The 25943-nt window shown below is 34.1% G+C and overlaps 2 protein-coding genes across 2 annotated transcripts; one reads left to right on the top strand and one right to left on the bottom strand.

Moving 5' to 3' along the window:
• Nucleotides 1-12604: 12604 nt before the first annotated feature.
• On the top strand, nt 12605-13577 carry LOC110793599 (uncharacterized). Its single transcript, XM_021998488.2, has one exon. It carries the CDS (start codon nt 12762-12764, stop codon nt 13401-13403), a length of 642 nt encoding a protein of 213 aa, XP_021854180.1. The 5' UTR covers nt 12605-12761; the 3' UTR covers nt 13404-13577.
• Nucleotides 13578-19768: 6191 nt separating this feature from the next.
• Nucleotides 19769-21661, bottom strand: LOC110793600 (putative pentatricopeptide repeat-containing protein At5g40405). Its single transcript, XM_021998489.2, has one exon. The coding sequence runs from the start codon at nt 21542-21544 to the stop codon at nt 19925-19927; it is 1620 nt and encodes a 539-aa protein (XP_021854181.1). The 5' UTR covers nt 21545-21661; the 3' UTR covers nt 19769-19924.
• Between the last annotated feature and the right edge of the window lie 4282 nt (nt 21662-25943).

The following is a 25943-nucleotide window of genomic DNA, read 5'->3' on the forward strand; positions in this document are numbered from 1 at the left end:
ATTTAAATTGTCATTAAATTATGTAAACCAATTGCTCAATCAATTTGAAACCAAAACCCTAGCAATAGTTTAATCCGAAAAACATGTTTTGACTTTAAAAATCCACACTTTATAAACGTATATAATCTGAAAATTATAATTTCAAACATCAAAACCAATTTCTTTAATTAAAACATACTACTAATCCAATACGGTGTTCATAACCGTTTTAATTAATCTAAACAATCCAATAATTAAACTAATCACAATAATTAAATCGATTTAAAACTGAAAATTAATATTTTTGAAAATAAAATTTGATTAAACAATTGATCAACACACACACACACACAACGATTAATTAATCGTGTGTGTGTGTGTGCCGACCAACACACACGACAACAACAATAATAGCAGTAGCGACGCAACGCACCACAGCACGGGCGCGCGCGCGCAATGGACGGGGCAGGCGACGAGGGCGTTGGGCACAACAAGACACACGCACGCACACAACGTGCGCGCAAGGGGACAAGCGAGAGGCGCTGGGCACAGGCGGGACACAGCGCGCGCGCACACAGCACTGTGGTTGTGCTGCGACGCGACGCGGGACGAGGGCGAGCACGACCACGCAACCTCGCAGGCACGTAGTGCTACGCTGCGGTGCGGGACGGGCGAGAGAGACGGGCGAGGGGCTGGCTTGCGCTGCAAGCAAGGGCGCACGAAGAAGAGGGAGTGCGGGTGGAGTGTGCCGCAAGGAGAGAGGGAGAGGAGAGAGAGATTTCTGAATTTTTTGGTTGTGAGGGTTTGGCATGGGGTCTTATTTATAGGTTCCTCTCCTTTGTGGGCTAGGTTAGGGTACTTTTGAGTTGGGCTTGCTTTCGGGCTTAGTTCATTAATTTCCTTGCAAGCTTTGTTGGGTTTAATTAAAACAAAACGACCGACCTTTAAGTTTATTAAATTCGTTTTTGAAATACGACCCAACAATTCCCGGATAAATAAATTCCTTGAATTTATTTAATAAAAATACGGTTTTCGAAATAATTAATATTTAAATTAATTAAAAATAAACGCGCATTTAATTCTCATTAAATGAAATTAATTTGTAAAAATACAACGAAATGCTTTATAAATATAATAAAATATATTTATAATAATAGAAAAATACGAGGTATTACACATGGGCCAATTAATTAAATAATGGTGCCCTTGAATACAAAAATCAACCATTCTTTCTAATAGGGTAAAAACCAAGAATGGCCAAAATATGCTAATGATGACAAGAACTTCAATAATCAATGACCAACAAAGAAATTTAAGCATTCATGCCACATCCATCATAAATACATGAACACATACCAGTTTATCAAATTTTCAACTCCAATAAAAGTTAGGCTTAAGATCTTTTATCACTCGTAACCGTTTCAGAGACGCTTGGAAAGCGATTGCCTAAACTTCCATAACTCAAACCAGAATAGATAGTTGGAAACAGAGCAAAACTTGAACCCTATACCAAATTAACAACCAAAATCAATAAAAATTGAGTAGTGAAATTGTATCCTTCCAAAAGCAACAAAGTTGAGTAGTAAAATCACACCATCGTTCATTCCTGCCCCACATCCTCTCCTTCTCCTTCCCCATCTAGATCCATCATCCTCTCTCCCTCTTCCTCCTTAACCCTCTCTTACTCGTGGTTTTATCTCTCAGCAATGCTCCCCCCCCCCCCCCCCCTATTCTCCTCGCTCCCTGAAAATGTCTTACTACTTAGCCCCCTCCTCCATGTGGATCCCTTTTCCTTTCTCGTTCTCTTACTCGTGTATCCATCTTTTATAGTTTTGCGAACTTCAAATTTTCTTCCTACATCATTGTGAAAGTTTTTTTCCTTAAAGCAAATCTACTTTCTCTTCCTTCCAGCTTATTCTTTTAGCTGCCTAATTTTCTCCTTTATTCACAGGTTTTTTAGAAACTCTCTTCCTACTTCCTTGTTCCTGCTTCTTTCCTTCTCCACCGCTCTTCCTCTATCCCTTCTCTTACTCATCTTTTACAGTTTTGTGAATTTCCTAAAGTCTCGTGAGGTGTTATTTTCCATAAAATATCATATTATAAAAATATTCTATATATCTTCCTCAATTACACTTTAAAAATTATCTCTTAAGACCCTCTTCCTCCTTCGATCTCCTTATCTCTGACTCGTCTTTTTTTTTTTTTTTTTGCAAATTTTATAATATCAATCCCTACTTGATCCCCCCGTTTGCAATTGTTCCCTCTTGTTCCCTCCCTCTCTCCTTATCCTCATGTTTTATGGATTATTTCGGTGAATTTTAGAAAGCCTCTTTAAAATATATTTTTATCTCTTCCTTAATTGCAGTAAAAGTATTTTCATATATAAACAAGCATCACAAGCTTGATATTGTATGGGTAAAGACCCCACAATATATGTCATTATGTGCAATATTTTCAATTATTTCTGGACAAACGTAAAGGTTTGACAAGATCACAAGACAAACAATTGATTATAATCACGATTTTGCCACCTTAATTATAAACAAGAGACAAGTTACGACATGGCATGGGAAACTCATATGTAAAATAAAATCAAGGCATGAGAAAGTAAAATTAAAACAAAAAAGGATATAGAAGAAGAAAAGCTACTTGGACATGGAAAGTGTTCGTTTTTCTTCCATTATTTTCTGAAATTCCTCCTACAACTTGTATAACCACAACAATATTAATATCATACATGGGAAGCTTAAAAACTAAGGCCAACTGTCCAAATCCTAATCTCCTGATTAAGTTTCACGAAATAAGCTTACAAACTAAGGCCAATTTTCCAAAGTACTAATCTTCTAGAGAGGACAGATTATATATTAAGTAAAAGAAAAAAAAGTTAGAGAGTAATTTGCAGCAGCATCAATTTGAAAATTTAAAAACAACCCCCTAATTTAAAAACAGCAACATCAGATTCTAAAAGGCTGCTGCTCTGCGAGCTGATTTGTGTCGTGTGTGCTATAGTTAAGGGGCAGTTGTTGTTTCTACATTCATGTGTTGCTGTTTTTGTGCTGCTGGTTTTAAAAGACTGGCATGCGCTAGTTTTGGTCACTTGGTAAGCTGATTAGTACTTGCAGCAGCAAACCCATTCAGAAACGTCTCCCTATGCTCAAGCTAAATAGACACGATACAAGCAGAGATTTCTAACTTTCAATTCTCAAGCTAAATAGATAAGGTATAAAAGCTTTTTAGTGCAACTTAATGCCTGACGCACTCTACCATGTTTTGAGAATTGGAGAAAGCAAACGTTCAGCATATGTCCAAACAAGAAAATGGCTATTTACCAGCTTAATCTGCTTTAATATTATTGATCTCGTTATACAAAAACATGTTTTTGCTTTGTAGACTATTAAAAAGTTAAAGCCTTTCAGCTAAAATGAAAACATTACGTAACAACAGATTTACCTAAACGGGTGACTAAAACAGCCAAATATAAACAATTAATACTGCCAACAAGTTATTCAAATAACCCAGGTGAATTATAGCCATCAGTTGGTTATCAAACGAGGCCAACATAACTATATATGGGCTTCGCTAATTCCCTTCCTAACTACCAAATTTAGACCTAGTATCTGGATGCCAATAAGGGAAATCCTTAACACTTAAATAAATGAGATATATACGTGAATTTCTTGGTTAGGGAATATTTTTTTTTAGAATTGAGTTCTGTGTCTGGTCAGTTGGTGTTCTGAGTTTGGTCAAGACTCTAATTTTCAATCATAAGAATAATTGAATTAACATTTCTGACCTAAGCCATGCTGATAATTGTGCAGACTATAACATGTTGATTAATAAGTTTTTCTCTTTCAAGCTCTTAAGAACAGAATTTGACATCGAAATAGAATTAAATTTCAAGAGTGCCAGGGAAAATAGTCTTATTAAGAAACTAAAATCATCTCACGAAGCAAACTCATATATAAAAAACATGATTTAGATCTGTCATGGGTTTCTAGGTCCAAAAAAAATATCACATATTCGGAAGTACCTGCAAGCTAATTATTTTATCATTAGTATACGATAAGACAATATCACCCACAACTGACCAGTAAAATAAGCAAAGTGAGTATTAAAAACCTTAATTGAAAAACAAAACAAGCAAACAATTTAAAACAATGCATGAGAAAATAGATGTATCAGCGCCAAACAAATGTCAACCCCCCCCCCCCTCTCCCCCTCTATCCCCGTCCTTCAGTTGCCTTTTAATATTTTGCAATTTATAGGAAGACTCTCCTACTTGTTCCCGTTAGTATCTATTAATAACAGGCCAAACATGCAAGTGAAACTAAGCAGTCGATAAGAAAAGCATATGTTTTAAGCAGTAAACATTCGGGTGAACCATTTGATTGAAACTCTATGCACATAATCAAGCAAAGTACATGTTTTAAACAACAAAATCTCAAAATAATTCCCACTAATATACGACATAAACGAACGTCCAAATTAACAGAACAAAATAAAATGTCAGACAAATATGGGATAAGGAGACAAATCGTGCGAAATATCTAAGGTAATTGCTTCTCGAACCAAACTTCATATATATTTTCCAAGTTGAGAATCTATTTACGGAAAAGCTAATGGAATTCAAAATGGCAAAAAAAAACCCGATGAAGGTCACAATGGTAAAATGAGGAAGAAACCTATTCTTTCAAAGACAAAGTTCACATATTCTATTAAGATTAGGAATTCGGAAGGAAGAAAAAGTAAAGTTTTTGTTAGAAAAATCCTTTGCTTGTGATGTTGTAAGAACAAATGTAAACTAAACTGGCAACAGATGGATACCGGGTTGGCTGCAAGTTATAAGAAAAAATGCAGAAAATATTACATACCTTGAGCCATCCTCTATTGTTTCTTCATTCTCATGCTCTATCTCCGAAATAGATTTTGAATTCTCAATCTTATATTCTTCATAATTAAGTCCAAGCAACATCTAATAGGGATAATAATCTTCAACTGAAACATGTTTAAGAAAATAACAATAAGACCCCAAAACAAAAATTCAGAAAAACTTACTTGCATAATAAAATGATAGGATCGGCGACAAAGGTAATTGGGATAACCAGCCTCAGCAGATGACGGGCAGGTATTCACAGGTTGGGTTAGCCTCATCCAATCCATTTGCTGGTAACCAAGATGCACTCTCATTCTTCTACACATTCCTCTAAAAACAGAAGGCCAAAAATCAATCCACGACTTAAAAACAGGATAAAGATTATTAAAACAAGAATATAGTAAAAATACTACCATCTTCAACAGACTGGAGAGAAAAAAAAGCTAGGGAAGTGCTATATAAAACGCCGATGAGAAATTCTGATGAGCCTCATCCAGTTTCGCAACCATTTTCGCAATCTTATGGGACAACAGTTTCTGCCGAAATGTCTAGAGGCTTTGGGGAATTTCACTTAAACCAAATCCAAATAAAAATGCTCATGTGACAAGGCCGAAAGTACTTTAGCAGGCCATTGCAAAACCAAGAACACCTCCTTTCCTGGTTCAACTCCACATAAAAAGGGCATCAAGTAGAAGATACAACATACATAGGTCTTTGACAACCCTTAAAAATGAACCGGAAGAAATTACAAAATAAAAAGGATGCAACTTACAGGTTCCTGCCCATTGTGAAAAGGAGTATATGAGTCCAACAAGGCCAATAGATCCAACTATAAGATAAAAGACAAGGTTTAACACTTATTTTTAATCTTTCTGTCATTGTGAAGTCTTCAGCATCTTCATAACCCTGAATAATTAAGGGGGACCACATGCGTGTTTAGAAAAATCACATAATCCAAATACACAAGGCTATCTGAATCACTAAGTTCTGAAAATTTCAAGAACATATAGGCTGCAACATTTTCTGTATCAGCAATCAACATAAACCCAATAATGTTGGTGGGAGATTTGGTCATCAACTACTCCATGTTAATGACCGCTAGATAATCTCACTAACAACCAGACACCAAAAACAACATAAACAGTCAAAATATGAACGACTCTAATGCTCAAACCTAATAAAATAAGTTATGAAATTTTCAAGAACATATAGGCTGCAACATTTTCTGTATCAGCAATCAACATAAACCCAACAATGAGGGTGGGAGATGTGGTCATCAACTACTCCATGTTAATGATCGCTAGATATCTCACTAACAACCAGACACCAAAAACAACATAAACAGTCAAAATATGAACGACTCTAATGCTCAAACCTCATAACATAGCTAATCATATATGGAGGCTAAAATGTCACATGTGCAACTGATTACAGCAATGGCAAGCAAGGAGTAATGTTGTCAACAAAGAAATGCTCTCATAACTGTGATTTTCACTTAATACTCCTCTTATTATAAGTGATTTTCAATTTGTTTGTAGAATTTAATTCGTTTCCTTACTCCAAAACTCCCTAACATTCAAAATTTAACAGAAGTTTTAGTAAGAGGAACTTACTCATTGATGTAGTACACAGTTCTTTCCCATATTGTCAGTATCCAGTGAGATAACTTAACAGATAAAACCCAACTTCATCTAAAAAATAACAAACAAAAAGATGAGTAAACAACAATGACAATTGAGCCGTCATTATAAATTATAGATTAGTATGTAAATCAAAAGAGGGAAAAGGTACTTGAAAATTGTTACACCAAATAAAAGTTGCTATGGGAACTTCTCTAATCTTCGATCTCCTCACCCTAGATCGAGTGAAGAAATTGAAGCTGCAAGAAATTGAACATTGAAAACCTAAAAATCGCTACTGGTCTCCTACCTAAATTAAACGATTGAAAAAGAAAAAGAAACCAACCCTTGAATGACAAACACGAACCTTCCTCAACGCCATCCAAGTTAAATGAATGCGAGCCCCGATCCATTTCATTCTGAAACCCTAATCTTTCGCCTCAAGCTCTCTCAAAGTCATTTGAATCAGCAAATTAGTGTTTTTCGGAAATTGATTTGTGCAAATTAAAATAAAATCAAACTCAGACAAAGGTAAAAGAAAGAGAATCTTTTTTTCGGTACTAACACCATGGAAGAGATGAGGGCAGAGGTGCCAAAGGCATGGGAGGGGAGAGAGGAAAGCAGAAGCACGAAGAAAGAAGTACGGACTACGGGAGTAAGCATTTTTTTTCCAGACAAAGTGAGAAGGGGTAGGTGGTAATTTATGAACGAATTCAAGGGTAGGCTTGTCAATCCACTATTCTTAAGGAAAAATAGGAGAAATCTCTTGCTTTTAAAAGGGTTAGGATACAACATACAAGGGAGTGTCAGCACATAAAATTTTATTTGACAAGAATTTTCAAATTCTCGTAACGGGCGTTCTTAAACCCGGATGGCCTGGATTATCACATCATGCATATATAATATCATATAAAGTATTTCATTCAATAACTGCTGGTTATCTTCTCAAAGTGATCACTGTAATTATAAAATACTATAATTTGAACATATTGTGATGTGATATAACGACACAAACAGGTGTCTCAATTTTAACAGCAAGACAATCTAAACAAAACTTATGGAAGATAGCGTGTACTCTTCAAGAGTATCCATTACAACTTTGGTACATATCAAAAAAATATACATCTTCAGAATGTAGTATAGTACTCATGCTCATAGAGAGAGTCAATAAGACATGATCAAATATTTGTACCAAGTTTAACATATTGTATTATAATCCTGATCATATACTACTAATTTTATTATGTTGAGAGATATCTCCCCCTTATCCTTGCATGTATATAAATTTGGTTCGGAGGGCGTGCTACAATGTCTATTAGACATATGTTTTCATTATCTTTATACACCATGTTTATCTATAATTTATTCCCTTGTGATGAGTACTAATGAAGCTCAACAAGATGTTTTGGTGTAATGGGCCCAACTTTTATTTAATATTTTCTCCGCAACCAACCAAAAATATAAAGTTTGAGTTTTCTCATCATCAACTTTTACCTGATTTTCATCATTTACAATCTCACTTCTGGTGTATTTTGAAATTGCATTCATACTCATTTATTCCGCCATGATTATACTATGTTTTACTTTCACATTCGATCTCGATCATGACTATTGACATTATCTTTACCATTTTTATTCATACATTTCTCATTCACTTCTGGGAATGGTTTACCTAGTTGAATGTGAGAATAATATTTTTCTTCAGGATTTCGGTATTTTGTTCATCTACCAAAAGACAATATATGAACTATCTTTCTCAAAATTATCGTGTCTGCAGAACCACACTAGTTTCATGAAAGAAATGTAGGGTATCTTGACAACAAGATTTAGAAACTATTATAGTTTTCTAGGTCATATTTTCTTGTACTTCTCCAAAAGGTCTGCGGGCCTTTAATGGTCAAATGTCCAGACTTAAGTCGTGAACCTATTTCAACTTATAAACAAAAGTCAAAGCTATATATTTGCATTTCATTTTATAATAGCTTTGATTATAATTATCTTCAAAGAAGAGCAAGACCCACTAATTTATGTTTTCAACATTATATAGTAAATTATTATAAATTCTTCCCTTGTTTCCATAGACCAATGCCCTTTTCCTCCATAGCGGTAACATACATTGGTCACATTCTCATTTTATCTTTCTTTTGTTTGTTATCATCTTTGTCCCACTTCTGGTAGGAATATGAGTTATTGAGAGGACCACCTCGACCTCGACCTCGACCATATTCATATCAACGCCTACGTCCTCGACCACTACTGTTGGCATGATATTTTTCTTTTCCATAATGGGATGTCGCATTCGCTTCGGGGAATATAGTATAACCAGTTGGGCGTGATTCATGATTTTTCATCAATAGCTCGTTATTTTGCTCCCACAAGGGGGACAAGATATAAGTTCAGAATATTTCTTAAATCCCTTTTCACGGTATCGTGTATGCAGGACAACATTATTTGCGTGAAAGGTAGAGTATGTTTTTTTTTTTTTTAGTATTTCTGCATCAGTGATTCTCTCTCCACATAGTTTCAATTGTGAAGTAATTCTGAATATAGCTGAGTTATATTCAGTCACAAACTTAAAGTCTTGTAGTCTTAAATTTAACCAATCATAACGAGTTTTGGGTAATATAACGGTTTTCTAGTGGTCATATCTTTCCTTTAGATTACTCCAAAGACATGTGGATCTTTTACGGCCAAATACTCAATCTTAAGACCCTAATGGAGGTGATGGCGAAAAATTATCCTAGCCTTTGCCTTGTTTTGACTTGTTGACTTATTTATTTCTTTGATTGTACCAACAAGTTCCTTTGCATCTAGGTGAATTTCACCTAAGACAAATAATACTTTCTAATTATATCAAGAGCCGCAAATTCATATTTTGAAAGGTTTGACATAGTTCAATATAGAAGAGAAGATTGCAAATTAGGGCTTAGATGATAAACACATTCTAATCAAGTTGAGATCCAATAAAATGGATAATAATAAGAAGCAAGCCCTTAAAGTAATATGTTAGGAGAAAAAACATTTTGTATGATTAATAAACTATTCGAATAAATGTATTCCGAGTATAATCTGGCAATTGCCATTAACTTACCTACACTATTGTAGACATGTATGTATTCGTAGAAGCAAACAAACCGAATCAAAATCCATTACTGAAGGCAGAGGCTATTAGATTAAGGCCAACATGCAGACATGCAGTCACATCTATATGCACTCATATGAAATACTAATACGAGTCCATTACTTGCGGCTCGCGGATCAGCAAATCAATAAATCAAGAACCACTAATTATTAATACTATATGCAGTCACATCGATCAATATGCAAGTCATTCAGAGGCAAAAACTAATACGAGTCTAATTATTTGTGGCTCGCGGATCAATCACACATCAACAAATCAACAAATCGATAAAATCATGAACCACCCAATTTTAATACTTGCGGCATACTCCGTATTACTCATCCACTAAATATTACTCATCCACTAAATTAATGAATCATGGAAAATACTTGCGGCACAATATCAAACGTAAAACTCAAACATAATACGAAGTACGCACTTACCTTGAATTTAACGGTGGTAGTTTCTTAGGGTTTTCTTTCTGCTCAGTCGGTTAGGGTTTGGTGCTGATAACGTGTTATGAATACAGAGAAAGAAAGGAGTATTTGGGAGAGAACAACTGTGTGTTTTATTCCATGAACAACAGGCTATATATACATACAATAGAATATGGTTTGCTTGATGAACAATAAACCCTAAAATCTAGAATATTCTGGAAATATACTAGGGTATAATGGGCATCCACATAATATTCATAACAAGAAGTATTTTATTCTTTTTTTAATTTGTTAATTTAATCACATGGTATGTTATAAATTTCCGTTTGTATAGAAGATGATTGTTGCGTGAAGAAGGAAAAAGGGCGTGAAAAAAGGAAAAAAAAGTTTGTGAAATATTTTTGGACTAGTAGCAAAAATGTAAGGAAAAATTGACAAAGGCAGTTCCAACTATGGACGTTCAACTTTAAAAGGGTCCAACTATGAATTATTCCTAGCAGGTCTCAACTATATAGGGTGTCAACTTTGCGTGGTCCCTTTCTGAAAATGACCGGCTGGAGGTGGTAAAAATGATGATGTGTGCGGTGAGTACCACATATCATTTATATCAAGTTCCATTTTAAAAAAAGCGACCCGTTTAATAAAAAAAACCACCCGTTTAATATTTTTTTTTGAAAAAAACCACCCGTCATTCTTTCTTTGCTCCTTTCTCACCCACCTGCTACTTCTCTTCCCTCTTCCTACATTTATTCATTATTAGTTCAATCCTAATCATCTTCCCCACTTCATACAATAATCTTTATCATCTTTATTTAATTCAATTTATGTTTATGCGCATTTAATTTCATCTTGGTTCCTTCAAGTTCTAATTTTGCATATTAATTTCACGAAAATGATAAAGGTCGCAACATGCGACCTTTAAGTCATGTCACAATGATGACATGGCACGCTTACGTGTCATTATTTTAATTGGAAAGAAAATATTTAATTTATATAACCTATTATACATGTTTAAAAAAAAAGGTAGGAAAATCTTAATATTCTGATTTACGAATTGAATAATTTAATGTTTTATTTTAGAAAAATATTTATGATTTGTATACAAAATTAGAAAAAAAAAAAAATTACAGTATTTATATATATAGGAAATCAAAATAAAAATACATTTACATAATTTATACTTAGAAAATAAAAATTGACGAATTAGAAATTGTGGGTGAATTGGATTGAAATTGTAGTTCAATTAGTATATATGTTGCAAAAAAAAATTCGATGATTTGGGTGAGCAATTATCAGTTAGAGTATGACATAATTTTTTTTGAAAAGAATTCTCACAATTTGATACATAATACTCCGTATTGTATTCAGGTGCTTATTTAATACGGAGTATTTAGACTTGAAAAAAATTCTGACGGTTTGGTACCCACTCATAATGAAATAAGTTACGGAGTATTATAAACTAATGTATTATAAGTAATTGAATTTCATTTACATAAAATATATTGTCAGATTATAAATTAATGTACTTTTTTAATTAAAAGTATATATTAGATAATACTTTTTATTTTTTAAATTTGTAATATATAAGATAAACGGAAATACATATCTACTGTAATTATGTAAATATAATAAATATTTGTTTCCTTTTTTGTATCGACTACCTTATTTAACTACTTTTATAGTAAAAATATAACATTGATAGTAAAAATATTTTGATGACCCATGACCTACATGGCGCCCATGTGGAACCATTAAAAAAACGACACATAGGATTGCGACAACTAACACTTATCGCAAGTTGCGACTTTTATCGTTGCCCTTAATTTCATTTGGGTTGGTTCTATACTTCGATTTCTGTTTTTCATCATAAATACATATGGGGTTGCTTAAATTTCTGTTTTGGTCCCATAAATTCATTCGGCGTTAGTTTAATTTTTGGGTTTCCCACTGAAATAATCTTGGGTTTGTTTTTTTTGTTTTCCCCCGATAAATTAACTTGGGGTTAGTTAAATTTTTTTGTTTCCCACACGATGTTGGTGGTGGGTAAAATGCTAGGAACTATGGGTGGGGGAAGGCTGGTTAGGATAATGCGGAGGGAAGGTGGGTAGGGGCGGCAAGTGGGTGGGAGGGGAGGGAGGACCTGCGGGTGATAAGAGGCTAGCGGTGGTGGCCGAAAGTTGCGGGTGGTGGTGAGGTACTTTTGGCAGAGGAGTGAACAGAAGAGGAATGAAGGGATGAAGGAGTAATTAATGGAGGGTGAAGAAGGATGGTGAAAAGGAGAAAACACGTCCCACTTACTAATTTTCCCTCAAATAATTTGGAAAGAAAAAGTAAAATAAAAAAATCAAATATTTTAACTTAATTAGCCGGTTATTGGTTAAAAGATCCACGCAAAGTTGACACCCCATATAGTTGAGACCTGCTAGGAATAATCCGTAGTTCGGCCCTTTTAAAGTTAAGCGCTCATAGTTGGGACTGCCTTTGTCAATTTTTCCAATATGTAATTGTAGCAGAACAACCACGTAAATGAGAGAAATGAAATTAAAATTCCTTTTAAACAATAAAAAAAACCTCACCACCTTTGACACTCAACGAGCTTCTCTCTCTCCAGAAAGTTGAAACGCGTTGCCAAAAAAGTCAAAATAAACTCCAGAAAAAGAAATTCTCAATCCTCCATCACCGCAGAATCTCAAATACCCAAATCACAACTTTCTCTCTCCTCTCCTCCTCCCATGGCGTCGCCGACAACTTACATCCTTTCTCTCCTCCTCATTGCCGTCACGATCTCTACCGTCTGCGCCAGACCAGGCCTTCCATTCCACCCCTGCAACACCCTCATCGTCTCCACCTACTCCTTCTCCGTCATCCCACTAAACCCTAACCCCAACCACAATCTCCTCCCCCACCACCACCGCCCTCAATTCCTCGTTGTCTCCGCCGATCTCAACCCTTACCACCGCTATTCCCGCCATGGTCGCTTCTTCCCTGTCATGGTAGACCGTCTCCCTGTCACCGACAGGACCGCATCGTTCGAAACCCCCAAAGAACGACCCGAATTCTTACCCCTAGGGTTCAGCTCGTTGAGGGACCGAACCAAGGACATTCTCAGCGTCGTCGCGTCTCTTCTCTTTGGCGCTGCTTGTGGGGCCCTTACTGCCGGTACTATGTACCTTGTCTGGTCGTTGTTCAACCACCGCAGTGGATCATACCGCTCATTGGATGGTTTCTCCAGCGATGATGATGACAACGATGATGATGATATCTTTAACCCTAAGAAGACCGGTTACGTCGCCATTCCTGCTTCTCCTGTTAAGGCTATGGACTCTATCCCTGCTGCTATCGCTGTCCCTGTCCCGGCGAAGGAGTCTGCTTGATGTGGGGTAATATGGAATTTGTTTCATGTTTTCGTTTTATTAGTTGTAATGTAATGTAATTTGATGAATGAATGGAATTGGAGGTTGATCAATGTATAACCTGGTGGGGTTTTATTCACTGATAATGATATCTTGACTGATGATGATGTCTATATAAAAGTTTTATTACTGTGATTTCTTTGGTCTTTGTGAGTTTAATTGAGTGATGATCATTGTTATTTTGGAAGGCATATTTGTTTAGTTGATAGAATTGTGATGAATAATTGATTGCGAAGATTATGTTGGTTGAACTATATACGGTTATGCAACAACGAATAATATTATATTTGTGGCTTTGTGATGGATGGCCTTAGTGTCTTGCCATTGTATGAAAATTTATGGGGTAGTGTTGTCGATTTTCGAGCTTGCAAAACAGATGGTATGGGACTCGGAGGTTTGGTTTGTCAATTTGGTTGAGCTTTATTATATGAATGCCAAGGCAAATGCGGTGGTTAATGTATACTTCGTATAAGATATTTCTTGTTGCAAACACTAGCGTTGATATTCTTGACTCGGTTTTATTGTTGAAACAGAATGTTAATGTTTTACATGATTTCTTATCCATATTATTTCAAATTACCAACTGATGGTTCTGTTTATTTTGGAGAGAGAATATAATATGGTTATGCAGTTTTTGAAGTTGATAAATGAATTCATCTTTGGACTATCTAAACGTATGTGTTTAAGGATAGTGTTCTTCAATTCACCAAATTCTCACTTTTTAAAAAAAACTTATCTGAACTTATTTTAGTTGTAAATTGTACTTGTTCAACCTTATTTTTCTTGAACTTATTTTTCCTGAAATAAGTGAAAATAAGGTGAACATAACGGCTATGGAGGTATTTGGTTGATTGCTGATGGCTGTTGAATCCACGATTTTCTCGTGAATGATGCTAGTCTATCACGGAGTAGGATTTTAGCTCATTTTCAATACCTGGGCCACGGCAACTGTTATTATTTGTATCTTGTATTGTGGATAAAAGAGGCATGGGAGTTTGTGGTGAGATGGTTTAGCATTTGAGCATGTTGCTTGACATAAATGGAAAGGGTAAATGGCATGTCATGCTACTGCCATAGAAGATGCCTTTTTTTTGTTCAAAGGTTCTCACTGTTTTATTACTCCATATTTAAAAAAAAAAAAAAAAATCAATGAATTATGTTTAGATTTCTATGTCAATATGAGTATATGAACATTTATTGTCCTTATATTTGTCCGTTTTATTTTCCATATATCTGTCCATTAGATTTATTCTCTGTAAACTGTTGCTCCGTTGTTTTTCGGGAACAGAGGCTCCTGTTGTTTCACACTTTCACTAGATACTTCTCTAAATTTTTTAAACATGTTTAGTTACATGTTTTTAACTAACCTTTTCGGTTTAGGTCTAGGCAAATCAAGATATCTAATTTTGATTCATAAGCATTAAGTTTCTTAAATGGTGTTTTCTGTTTTCAATTAGATTTCTGACAACCATATTGATACTTGATACAAGTTGGCATGGCATATGAGACTTGGCCTGTGTCCGACATCGTGAACAGGGACATGATTGTTTAACATTGTGCCTTTTCCATGTTTTAGTGATCATTTATTCATATTTCTTTCTTGCAGGATGAATCACTTTTAAGGTTGTGTCGACTAACACATCATACTTCCTTAAGATTTTTCCTTTCATGCATCAAACACCTTTTGTCTAGGTCTGATTAATTTTATTCAGAATCACTACTTTGACCTGTTCTATTCTCAGATATCTTGATTAACATCCACAGCTGTGTCTTCTTTTAGTCTAAACCATCTTTTCATGCTGTTTCTTCGTCCATCTTATCCCTGTCCCACCCAACATGCGACTCCTAAGTTATCACATGAGTTGTTGGCTCCTTCTTTTTTATCACCTTGGCTTCTTTTTTATCACCTTGGCTTCTTTTTATTTGGTGAAAATTGTCTGTTTGAGGATTCATGGAACAGCTTATGGTGTTGAGATAATGAGATTCAATTATTTAGGATGTGTGCATTGTCACTGTAGATTTATGAAGTGGCCAAAAATGGGATTCATGTACAGAATATTTGGAAAGTAGTATAATGTTGTGCTACTACTTATACAGGTCATAGCTTCCGGATTTGTATAGATTTGGGTAGCTTTGGATACCAAAACTTATTTTCAAATCATGGTTATCCATTATGTCGGCTACCCATGTTAGGTGACCAGCTGAGCTTTGTCATCATTACTTATATGATAATCATGTTAAATTTGAAATGTTTTTGAGTCTAGAAGTACCGGAACATTGCCTGTGGGGTTCCTGTTTTTCCTGTGAGCCACTGAGGAAGGGTGCCGTGTTTATTACAGAGTAGCTCATTGGTAATCTTGGGTAAGTATATGTGTGTTCCTTGGCTGGAATAACTGAATTTCAACTTCTATTCTTGTTTTCCCTGTGCTAATTCTGTACACCATTACCATTGACTCTGCTGTGTAGTTTATACGTTTTGGTCTCCACTGTGAAGGTTTGAGGCTTGTATTAGGTGGCAATGTGACTCGATAGATGGCGTGTCATACGTGGCATATTAGAAACCTCTGTGGGTTTAAAAAAAAATTATACTTCTCTCTGGATTTCTGAACTTGCAAAGGAATAAGTTTACGAAAAGTTCAAGATGGGTTTCTGGTACGGTTAGTGATGGTGAAATCACGTGGACCAAGGACACAGTTTGAAAAGCTCGATTATGATCGTGCAGATTATCCGTTTTCCTCAGTGTGGCTGCTAATGAAAGTCTGAATTAATGTTGAAATTCAGAGGCTAAAGATAGAAATCAGAGTGAGTTCTGGATGCAGATGGGGCTTCATCTATATGACTATGGCCCTGTTTGGTAACTGGCTTTTTAGTGGCTTTTTCATTGACTTTTGACTTTTGGCTTTTTAATGTGGTCAAACAGCCAAAAAATGTGTTTGGTAACTGGCTTGTTGATTGACTGAAAAGCCAGTTTTTTCGCCAAAAATGAAAAACTAGTGTTAGTAGCTTTTTAAGGTTGGCTTTTGGCTTCTCACTACCTAAATTACTTTTCTATCCTTGTTTTTCACTAATTAACTAATAATTAATATTTTAACACTCTATAATTAAATATTAATAATTGATAATTGATCATTGATAATTAATAATTAATAATTAATAATTAATAATTAATAATTAATAATTAATAATTAATAATTAATAATTAATAATTAATAATTAATAATTAATAATTAATAATTAATAATTAATAATTAATAATTAATCATTAATCATTAATAATTAATAATTAATAACTTAATTAATAATTAATAATTAATAATTAATAACTTAATTAATAATTTATAATTAATAATTAATAAACTAATAATTGATAATTGATAATTGATAATTAGTAATTAATAATTAATAACTTATACGGAGTAACCAAATAATATTTAATAAATAATAAATAACAATTAGTAATATTAAATACTTAATAATTTATATTTTTAATTGGTATAAATTAATTTATAAATGGCTAATAGTTTAATTGATAATTTAATTTTATTTAGGAATTTATGTACTCTATATTAGTTATTATGTACTACTCTGTACATAACATTTATTAAAAAATGATAAAAGCCATAAAATGTCCTTAAATGTCATTTTACATTGTTACAGCCAACAACTGATTTTACCAAACATTAAACAATCAATAGTCAAACAACCTACAAAAGCAGCCAGCTTAAACAGCCGGTCAAACCAGCCAAGTGAAACAGCCAACAGCCAATTGCCAAACAGGGCCTATATATACCTCAGTGTCTCTGAAGTCTGGAATATGTTAGGGTAATTACTGTTTTGAGTTATTTAGATACATTTTTATGAAGAACTGTGATTTTGTTTGATTAAAGATACTAATCAAATAGCTGAAAAAAATACCCATTAGTACACTTAACTCTAGGCATTCCCCGGGAGCAAGATGGAAGTACACGAAACTTTGTTGAGATAACCCAAAGGTGCCTTGATTAAGGTGGGTTGTGAATTTGAACAATACCGTATAACAAACAGGTTGATCTTGCAAGATTGTAGGTCATTGAAGATGGATACTCCGTACTAGAAGGAGATAGCATCGTCATTTTGAAGGTAGAAGCAGACGTGAAATAGCGCCACAGTTGTAAGATACTCCCTCTGTGTTTTAAAAAGAGATACACTTTGATCGGTATGTTTGTCAATGCACAACTTTGACGGTCAATATCTTCAATTATATTATAAAATATTAATATTTTGAAAATTTATCTATCTATCTATTACTATATACTAAAAGACACACCAGGAATGACACGTGTCACGTCCCGGTGAATTCTTAGTATTAGAATCTTTTAAAATATCTGATTTCTGATTTTTTTTTTTATTCTTTCCTTCTATTTTATTAAATAGAAGTATATATGAAAAAATAAATTATGATTTCATGTATTACAACAAGGATAAAAAAAATATTATTACTGATTTGAAGAACATATTCGTTAAGAATGGAAAAAATCACAGTTTTTTTGATATTACTGTTTCTATGATATACGTAGTAAGTTATTATGAAAACTCCGTAAAAGAAAAATAGCAAAATATTTTTTGATTTTCATATAAAATTTTCAAAAATATTTTTTGATTTTCATATAATTTTTTTAAAAAAATGTATTATACTCTTAACCTAAAATAGTTAATAAATAAATAAACAAATTACACTGAAATGTGTTATTATACGACCATACCCAAACAAAAAAGAATTTTTTATTTTTTAATTTATGTAAAACAAGTGTTAAAAAGTGTCCAACATAATCTAATATATATATATATATATATATATATATATATATATATATATATATATATATATATATATATATATATATATATATATATATATATATTTGCTGAAATATTAGAGCGCCACCTAGGATTACTAATGGTTTCGGCCAATGAAAAGTAAGATTTCTAATTTATTTTTGAATTAAAAAATTGATTGCCACGTAGATATTTTAATTAATTAATTACTAATATATACAACTCCATCTAAAATCAAACTCTAATAATTAAAAAATAAAGTTAAAATGAAATTCATCCAAAATCAAACACTAATCTAAAATAAATAAAATTCAATTTAAAATCAAACATTAATCCAATATTAGAGCGTCACGTAGGAATTCTAATGGTATCGGCCAATGAAAAATAACATTTTAAAATAAATTTTGAATTAAAAAATTCGAGTGCCACGTAGATAAATAGTCAAGTGCCACGTAGATATTTTTATTAATTAATTATTAATATTACGCATATATAATTTCATCCAAAAACAAACATTCTCATAATTAAAAAAAAAATCTAAAATGAAATTCAATACAAAATAAAACACTAATCTAATCTAATATATAAAATTGGTATATACATAGGAGTTTTATTTAAACATAACAATTTAATAGAACCGTGCATCGCACGGGCAAAAATCTAGTTACTTATAAATCTGAAAGCCTGTTATATACCCAATCTAGAAAATAGGGTATTATAACTGATATGGTTATCAAATCAATACCATATCCAAAAATTTGGATAGATCGAGGGTATAAGTATGGTTACGGTTAGTCGGTTAAGGATATTATTCAATTCCAGAAGAAAATAATATCTAATAATTGTCTGATAAGTTTTTTTTCTTATATTTTCCCAACTTAAGTATTTTTGTCGAAACGCTAAATTTCTAAAATCGCAATAATCACTTTACAATCCAAATAAATAATAATTTTCTCTGATTTTCCTAATAACCGCTGATAAAAATTGATTTTATTTTATTAAAAACTTTGTTTAAATAAATTATTCAGAACAGAAAAAAAAATTATTTTGTCTCATCCGTGCGTTGCACGGGACCTAACCTAGTATATATTAAGATGAAACCAATAATATATTATATGCTAACACTTATTTTCATAATACTATAAATAAAATAGGACCAAAATAAATTATGTGAATAGTCCAAAAAGTCAAAGTGTATCTCTTTTTATTAAAATAAGGAGGGAGTATTCAAGGAGTACGTTTACAGTCCATTAACAACATTAGCAGTTGGAGGCTTTAGGTCCAGTAGTCAATGTGATATAGGAGAACAAGAGTGACATAATAATAGACAAACGATATTTGTGTAACGTTGACAACACCAAATTGAATAATTGATTCAATCGTGTTTGGTGTATTTTCATGTTCATTTAGTTGGGTGTATTATCATGGCTTAAAGCAAGGAAACTCATATAATAATTAAAGTAACATACGTTCACCCAAAATAAGAAGAAAGATTGAATTGCCTGGATGGATATGAGAATGAGTCAATTTCAAGCATATAACATGGATGGTAAAGGATTCATCTTTGTAGTTGGTACACTTAATCACAGTCTCAAATCCTACGTAACTACATTTATTCTTACAAGGCAATAGTACAACACAGCCAAACTAAGCTACACCGATCTTCATTATGTATTTTCAGATGCAAGAAGAATATTATGATCTACTAAGAATAACCGTAAATGGTTGTCCATTCGAAGCAAACACAACATAACATCCTCCATCGAATCGTCATACTTTTGCCCAGCACCAAATTCACAAACAACCCCATCCACTTGTATTAAACTGCATCCCGGTATCTTTCTCACCATCTTTTCTTGCATCCGTTCTCTTACATGCATCACTCCATCCCATTTGTTCGACGATGCATATATATTTGAAAGAAGTGTGTGAACCCCACTATAGTCAAGACCTTTCTCCATTAACTCTTTCACAATTTCTTCCCCCAACTCCACATTCTCAAATTCTCTACAACCATTCAGTAGAGCTCCCAAAACATAAGAATCTGGCATCATTGACATATTTCTCACTAGCTCTGCTGCTTCTTGTAGCATCCCTGATCTTGCTAAGAGGTCAATCAAGCAACCATAGTGCTCAATTACCGGCTCAATTCCATATCGGTGCTTCATAATCTCAAATATATGCAATCCCTCGTCTACCAAACCCATTTTACTACATACACCTAACACACAAATGAATGTCACTCCATTTGGATTAACCCCTTCCCTTTCCATTCTTTTGAACAATTCCATTGCCTTCTCACTCTGCCCATGATTTGACAATGCAGAAATCAAACAAGTGAACACGAACACATCCTTATATGCCATATTCTCAAACACTCGATTAGCCATTTCAATACACCCACATTTCGCGTACATATCAATAAGAGCTGTACCTAGTTTAACATCCAATTCCACCCTGTTTCTATTTCTATTCACATAAGCATGAATCCACCTCCCTTGATCAAGACCTCCAAGAGCTGCACAGGCCGTTAGTGCCCCCACCAAGGAAGAATGATTAGGCCGAATTCCAGATATCTGCATATCATTAAACAGTTCTAAAGCCTCTTCAAACAACCCCATTTGAGCACACCCAGTGATCATAGCACTCCAAGAAACCACATTTCGTTCAGGCATTTCGTCGAACAGTTCTCTTGCATCCTCAATGCGACCAACTTTAACATACCCATTGATCACAGCAGTCCATGTAACCACATCCTTGATTACACTCGCATCAAATAGCTTACGAGATAAATCAACCGCATTACACACAGCATACAAATGAATCAACCCATTTTGCACAAAATCGTAAGACCCCCACCCCAATTTAATAGACTGAGAATGAAGCATTAACCCTAAGGGTAAATCACAAAGATCATTAGTAGCTCTAATAACAAAAGAGAAAGTATAATTATTGGGATAAAACCCAGAAGAAATCATGTCCTTGTAGAGAGAGATTGCTTTAATGGGTTGATCATTGTCAATAAAGAATTTGATCAAAGAGTTCCACATGTAATTGGAGCGATTAGGTGAGTGGATGAGGAGTTTATAAGCGTAAGAGAGATGGGTAGGGTAGTTTGCAAAGGCAGAAACGAGTTTTCCGGCTGCATAAGTATCGGAAAGCGTACCGGAGGCGATGAGCTGGGATTGTATTTGCTTGAGGTGTGGGATGGTTAGGCATTGGTGGTTGTCTAGGAAGGAAAGGATGGCTTTGCTTGATTTCAAATTTTTGGAGCCAAAAAAAGTCATTTGACAAATTTCCCTAGCAATCTACAAGTTGTATGACTACATTAGCAATTTATATACTTCCATCAATTTTTGTGATACGTCATATGCCCATACCTCTGTATAAGTAAGAAAATTAGAGAAGGTATTTGGAGGGAAAAGTCTACGCATAAACTTCATTAATGTGTAGTCCCACATAAACATCGACGTGGCTCCACGGATTGGAGGAAGCAAAATGTGGACCTTTCCCAAATTTCGAAATTGGATTTGAATTTTTGAACCAGATTTCAATTCGAAATTCAAAAATTAATTCTTTTATTTTCCTTTTTATTTAAGTATATATTTTATTAGGAGAGAGAATTTGTACAGGAAAATTTTTGCCGGCCAGTCACTTTTCCGGGTACTCAATGATGTTATTAGAGAGGATCGGATCATCCCTATCTTTCCGATTGCTTCCCGTCAGTCGGTTTTCGGTACCTGGTTTTCCATCTTCATGGAAATGTCGTGGTTTTCTAGATCTATAATTGATTTTCTTCGGAATTTGGTATTATATGTAATTATTTAATGCAGTATGAAACATTTTTCGACAATTATTTCCAGAAAATTGTAGCCGATCGGTCGTTTTTCCTAGTACCCATTGATAGAAGTAGAGCGATCCGGTCATCCCTTTCTTCCCGATTGCTTATCGACTGTCGCTTTTCCGGGTACTGTTACGGTTTTCCATCCGTCTTAACCACCGATAGACCGTGGTTTTCCAGATCTAAAATTGTTTAATTCGGATTTTTGTACAGTATGTAATTGTGTAATGAAGTATGTAATATATTCATTTTTGAGGTAGTAATTGCCTTGTAAGATGTTACATATATACGTGCTGGTACCCCTATTAACTTGGTCACTAATGCTTACACTAACTCCTTGCTATACACGCCCAATGCGGGATCGAATACCATATCATGCATGCCCTACCCCCTCCCCATTTTTTTTCTGGTGGATAAAAAACTTCATTATTTTAATATTTTAAATCTAAGAAATTGTAATTACTTCTGTTATAATTGTGTTTAATTCTTAATTTAATTGGGGATGGAGTTGCTCAATGAAACTTGTAATGGGAGAGAGAAAGAAAGAGGGGAGTGATAATAGAAGCATATCTAAAATTGTTTAATTTGGATTTTGTACAGTATGTAAATGTGTAATGAAGTATGTAATGTATTTATTTTTGAGGTAGTAATTGCCTTGTAAGCTGCTACATATTTGTTTATACGATTCATATACGTGCTGATACCCCTGTTAACTTGGTAACTAATGCTTACACTAACTCCTTGCGATACACCTACCGCGGGATCGAATCCTATATCATGCATGCCTCCCCCCCTCCCCCCCCATTTTTTTTCCTGGTGGATTTTTTTTAATTTTTTAATTTAATTAAATCTATGAAAATTCTGTTTAATTTTTAATTTAATTGGGGATGGAGTTGCTCAATGAAACTGATAATGGAAGAGAGAAAGCTAGAAAGAGGGGAGTGATAATAGAAGGGAGAGTGACGAATTAAAATAGAACAGAGAGTGACAAGTTAAAATAGAGCGGAGAGTGACGACTTAATTCTTAATTTAATTCTTACTACCACGGATCACAACTTGAATTAGCTGAAGGTCCACAATTTTCGTCGCCCAATCAAGGCCCGCCAGCTCAATGTGTATTATAACGAACCACAATATAATAAAATCATAAAAGAAATTAAAAAACATACGGATTATGATTCATGTAGCCAGTGTCGAACTCCAACAAGATAACATCATGGCCAGCCTCCATGTTAGTTCTTTGTTATTTTTAGATTCCATGCACGGTGAACAGTCGACAAATCAATGATCCCGCATAAAGTCCTAAACCGATGAATATAAATAGGAACGCGTAGCCAACCATAGATATGGCACAGTTTTGTCACCCAACATTTCGTTATGTTCCAGGCAACTCGCCCATACGCAAACGTTTCAAGGTGACATGCAAACTTAGAATGTTTTTCTCACTTCGTAGGCTCCACTTAGAGGACTAAGCGTCATTCAAATATTCAATTATGGGTTAAGGCAGATTCTTTACGATTGGTGTGTAGGTGCTTATTTATAGTTTCAGGCATGGTGTGTGGTGTAGCATTGAAGTTCAAATGATGGATAATCTATTGTTTGTGTGACTGTGTGAGTTAGGGTGCAATAAGGATTAGTGTTTTTTTTATAGATATCGTTTAATTTTCACTTCCTTCTCAAGTACTCCTTGTTCAATATTAGTTTCTTTAAAGCATTGATATTAAATACGGGAGAGATTGATGGAGAATGATGATTGACGAATTGCCTTCAGTACGTTTTTGTGAGTTGAGATAATTCTTTTCATTTTGGTTGCTGGAAAGAAACAAACAGGCCCGGTCATTAAGTCGGTCCAGAAAATGGGCCGTAAAAATGAAGGTGGCTAAACAATTAATGGGCTAAATTTTGGTTGCTGGCTGGCTGTCTAGTCAGGTCGAGGGTTTGATCCCCAACCCTTCAATTTTGCAAGGGAAAAAATTAATGCGAATTATTTTTTTCATTTTCGCTATTAGCTCAAAAACCTATTACCAAATGTAATTAATATCTACTACTCGCTAGTAAACATAATATTCATTATTATTAAGACCAGGGCCTCTAAATAAAATACGATACCAATTATAATGGTGTAACACCCCGACAATTCTCCTTTTTCTAAAATAACCTTTTTTATAAATATACCTATGGAGAATTATCAAAGTATTATCGCCCGTGTGAAAACGTAATGGCTTATTCAGAATTTTGCAGCGGAAAGCATAAAACTAACTTTAGGTTTATAAATAATCGATTACAGATTTAATCCCAAAAACCAATCAACGAAAATAAGGAAATGTAAATAGTACGACAAGTTTAAAGTCCAACTTAACAAAACCCGAATCACATAGCAAGACAAAATAAATACAAGCTCTCTAATCCCGATCCCAATGATGCATCATCTTCAAACCTGTAGATGGGCAACGCTTATTGATCCTTAGAGACTGCTCACCAAAAATGGGTCATCACAGGATCAATAAGGCATAGCCATGATCAACACACATAAACAAAGCACGTAATCAGCAAAGCTGAGTACTACATACTAAAACAATAATAATCCTAACATGATTCTATTAAACGAACAACCCTAACATGATACAAATAAAACATAAGCAAGGATAACCCAAAACATATTGACTTGAAGACTACATTTGACTGAACTAGACCTTTGTATCATTAACATTATTTAATTGAAATAGTTAATGGACCGAGTTGTCTACTAGAAGCCTTCACTAAAGAAGATGAGGTACGGGCGCGACTCCGTAACCCCAATGACCTGCGATATCGAGGAACTTTTGACTAAAATAGAACCGGTGATCAATCCGGTCCAGAAAAAGCCATAGGCGACCCATGACCCCAACTCCTGATTGTCCGTCACTTCAGACGTGCACAGTCTAAAGCTATTGCTACTCAGTTTCACTTTACATGATTTACAAATTAAAACTCTGTTATGACTCAACAATCACATATATCCTACAATCACAATTATTCTCAACTGTTTTTATCTTGGAATTAAGTAAGTGATCACAGAGGTATCAATCAAGACTTATTCCAATTAATTCAACCTTTCCTTTAATACTGATCAACCCCTCTATATGGGTATAGGTTTCATCTTACTAAACAAGGTTCTCGGCCCTCATAATGTAGTGAAAAGCTAAAAGGGAGCAAGGATCAATCGATCTGAATCAATATATATATAAAATAATTTAGTGTTCCCAATCAACATGTTTGCATCAATCATCCATACTAACATGTTATAATTCTCGTAACGAAATATATGTTCAACATGTCCATCTAACAATATTAAACATGTAATTTCAACCAAGTTCATCAACAATTTCAACATGGTTTCAACAAATAACACACATCTCCAAGCACACAAGTATGTACGTACCTTGTGTAAAAAAACTGATAGGCCACTTTAACACTTTCAAAAGTCGCCTAAAGAGAATTCTCCGCCTAAAACAACCAACAAATAATCCCAATCAATTTCTAATCATTCGCAACCATAATAAAGCATTCTAAATTGCATTCTAAACATAGTTAGAACCTTTCCCAATATCAAAACTTAAATATTTGACTTCCTAGCATCATAATTATTGAATTAGTGATTGAAATTCGTTGAAAACTCTTCCTAAACATTATACTTTAATTTTCAGCAATATAAACTCGTTTACAAACTTCCCCAGCACCAAATTATCATGATCAGAGTATAAAAATAATAGTTTTAATCATTCCCAATCATTCTAACATGATTTGAAACCATTAAAACTTAAAATTCCCGCTTTAATTAATTCAAAATCTCGTTTCAATCAATT

Source organism: Spinacia oleracea, chromosome 4 (genome assembly GCF_020520425.1).
Source record: "Spinacia oleracea cultivar Varoflay chromosome 4, BTI_SOV_V1, whole genome shotgun sequence".
In the NCBI taxonomy this organism is placed as follows: Eukaryota; Viridiplantae; Streptophyta; class Magnoliopsida; order Caryophyllales; family Amaranthaceae; genus Spinacia; species Spinacia oleracea.